At 40.1% G+C, this 3381-nt stretch overlaps 1 protein-coding gene across 1 annotated transcript; it reads left to right on the top strand.

Moving 5' to 3' along the window:
- Positions 1-352: 352 nt before the first annotated feature.
- Positions 353-676, top strand: LOC141816202 (phosphoinositide phospholipase C 4-like; the record flags this gene model as incomplete). The annotated part of the gene is made up of 1 exon (XM_074704028.1): positions 353-676. A coding segment is annotated over exon 1 (324 nt), but the record flags the coding sequence as incomplete, so codon positions are not given.
- Between the last annotated feature and the right edge of the window lie 2705 nt (positions 677-3381).

The following is a 3381-nucleotide window of genomic DNA, read 5'->3' on the forward strand; positions in this document are numbered from 1 at the left end:
CAAAGAGCCAACAAACGGTCAAGTCAACGTGGCAGGCCTTGTCGGCAACGACGTGGTCGGTACGGAGATATGGACAGAGATGAAACTAATTAACATACTGAATGGTACAGTAGGACCCAGTCACTGCCTGTGGGTATGATTGTGCGTAACTTTGTTCGAGTACGTTTATCTATGTCCCAAACGGTGGGGACCCGTGTTCGCTTCGCGACTACGTTTGTGGAAGATAAGTTTTAGCTTCTTTTCTCAAAAACCCCTCGGTGTTTTTGATATAACCAAATAAGGACCTTAAGTAGAGCGGTATTTGAAAAGCCGGCTAGAGACGGAGAGAGAGTGAGTCTGACGGAAGAGGGAGATGGGGAGCTACCGGTGCTGCTTCTTTTTCACGAGGAAATTCCGATGGAGCGAGGCGCAGCCGCCGGAGGACGTGAAGGCTGTGTTCGCGAGCTACGCGGAGGGCGGGGTGCACATGAGCGCCGACCAGTTCCGGAGGTTCCTGGTGGAGGCGCAGGGCGAGATCGGCGCCACCGTCGCCGACGCTGAGCGGGTCATCGAGCAGGTACGCCTGCTTAGCCGGCACCCGCACCTCGCCAAGATCTCTCGGACGGCCTTCCTCACCTTCGAAGATTTCCATCACTACCTCTTCTCCGTGGAGCTCAACCCTCCCATTCAGTCTCAGGTCTGCTATGCTCTCTCTAGTCTCTTATAGATTAGTTTCTCCATAAGAAACTAGTATGTTTGCTTCTCTTAACCTGGGTTGGAGGCTATATGTGTTGATTGAATATTGGGGATTTTATTTCATGTTTTAAAGATTAAAAGTTTAGTAGCGCACCAGGATCAAATTTTTGGATCTCAAATAGGGCGATTTGAAGAAATACTTGTAGTAGCGATTTTGAATCCTAGTTGATCATTCAGATCGAGTGTAGTGGTGCTAGGGGTTGAGAATGTCTTGATGAAACTGGTTTAAGTTACGAGCAAAATGTTTGCTTTACTTGGCTGATGGAGAAATTAACATCTCTTCCAATCAGTACATTCATCAAGCCATCAATAATCCAGATGGTTGGGTCATGTGTTTCACTTTACTCTCTTCATGTGCTTGCTAAATTGGTCAATCTCTATAGTGCTAGATCCATACTCCAATTTACTCAAACGTGACACAAATTCATTTGCAAAACATGTAGAGAAAGTTTCATTTTGCCCAAGCAAGCTAATTTTGGTCACTTTGAGTTTATCAAAGTCGCTAGTAACAGAAATTTTTAACCTGAAATAATATTTTGATGAAATTCAACCAGCTAAATTAAATTATACAATCCACATCATTATTAAATAGATCTACAACAACTGTATAAATTTTCTTTCATATATCATTATATACTGTGTTGTTTATAGTACACTAAACAAACTAAAATCAAAACATAGATATAAATATGCAAGCGAATCCAACATACAATAAAATCCAAATAAAGAGCACCCAAATCTATATGAAAAATGAAACAAAACTAGTTAACTGTTTGTGATGACAATGGATAGGATGATGGTAATGCTAGATAATTGGCCATCTAGTAGGTTGACGCTGATCAAGTGAATAAATCCTAGCCAAGTAGCATAAGTCCCAAGCAAAAGCAGTGGTGTTGAACATAGAGATATAAGGCCAGTGGCATGAATTAACTCTTGTAACATCCAAATCATCTCAAGAAGCTTCTTTGTCTGTTGCAAAGAAGCTAGAACTTTGGAACATACAGGTCTAATGCATGGTTTTGGTAAGGTAGAACCTATCCTAACCTAACACTCATGTGATTACGTGCTAATAGCATCCATGCCTTGAGATTGAATCATGAATGACAAGATCTACTTTGTCCATATCAGTGGATCATTGTAGCTCTTTATGGCTCCTAATACAAAAATTTATAATTTAAAAGTAGAATATCAAATAGCTAAGTTTATTTAGTAACTTATGAAAATAAAATGCAAACATAGAACTTTCCATGTTTCTTATGGACTTCTAATTCACATATTCACCTTTGTTGTGTACAAGCTCATTCATGTGCTTAGGCATATTTTTATGGATCTCATTTTCTTCATACAACACATGCATATGTGAAAGATAAACACTCACTTAAAAAGCCATGGTAGCAAGAGTGACATCCTTAAAGGGGTTACTGACTTAGAGGGGTAGTTTAGGAGGAGGGGCAATCAAGGGAAGATGGGAAATGGGGTGAATAGGTAGTTGTAGGTGGCAACGTTAAAGGAGCAGGAGGAAGTGGGAAAGGAGGAGCAATAGTAGGAAGGGCAGTTTATAAGGACAACATTGACAACGAGGAGAGACGATGCCTAAAAATGGAGGAAGTCTAGGTGGTTCATGAGGAGAGTAAGTGGTAGAGGAGAAAAGGTTCATTGTCATTTAGAGGAGGAAGAGGAGACATCTACAGTGGCAAAGAAGAAGAAAATGTTTGTCAGGAAGCACAATAGAGGTTTTCAAGACTTGTTATAACCACAATGTCGTTGTAGAAAGGCATCTATGTCTATACATTACTATTGTATATGCTGCCACTGTAGGACTGGTGCGTGCTAGAGAGGGGTGAATAGTGCTCGTCGTTCGTTCGTTCTATCACAGAGACTAACAACGGATATTAAATAACAAGCTAGAGGACTCGTGGATTTTTACTTGGTTCCTAACCCTTTAGGGTTAATACGTCTGAGTAAACCTCTCTTCTAGGTTAAAAATCCAGAGCTTACCAGTTATTGTTCCTCTTAAAGAGTACTTAGATAAGGACTGAGGACAGATACTAAGAATGATAAGACCAGAGCCTTCTTTCTTGACCTAGAAGAGAGGTTTACTCGGACATTATAAGATAAACACACTGATTTATTGATATTGAATAGAGTACATACAAGCCTACTAACACTTAGGAAATCAAACTAGGTAAGTACAACAAAAAACTAAATACAAACTTATTATAGTCTTTCGCCAAAAGAAGCACACTTAATTACAAGAGGAAGAGGAAGAGAGGAGTGGGATGTTGGAAGTGAAGAGGTTGCAAGAGAGGAGGATGGATTACTTCAGGGGATGCCTTGGAAGGGAGATAGGAAGGTGTTTATATAGATGGAGTTTCCTTGGCGTGGAAGTTCCTTAAGCCTAAAGGAAATTTGTAGTGGTGTCTTTTCATGTAGTGGAGTTGTTGTGTGGCTTATTTTCTAAGTGGAGTTTGTCCTTTGAGCTTATCTTCTTTGCTGAGTGTCTTCTCTTTTTGTTGGGTGGATGCTGATGCCATCCTTCCATTATGTTATCTAGGTTGTTGTTAGAATATTTAGGGATATTAGCCTATAAAAAAAATATATTTTTATAAAATAGGTCTCCTAGAATAGGTCCCTAAATTGGTATAT

Source organism: Curcuma longa, unplaced genomic scaffold (genome assembly GCF_044706935.1).
Source record: "Curcuma longa cultivar G26 ecotype Majalengka, Jawa Barat unplaced genomic scaffold, ITB_CL_G26_1.1 contig_15016, whole genome shotgun sequence".
In the NCBI taxonomy this organism is placed as follows: Eukaryota; Viridiplantae; Streptophyta; class Magnoliopsida; order Zingiberales; family Zingiberaceae; genus Curcuma; species Curcuma longa.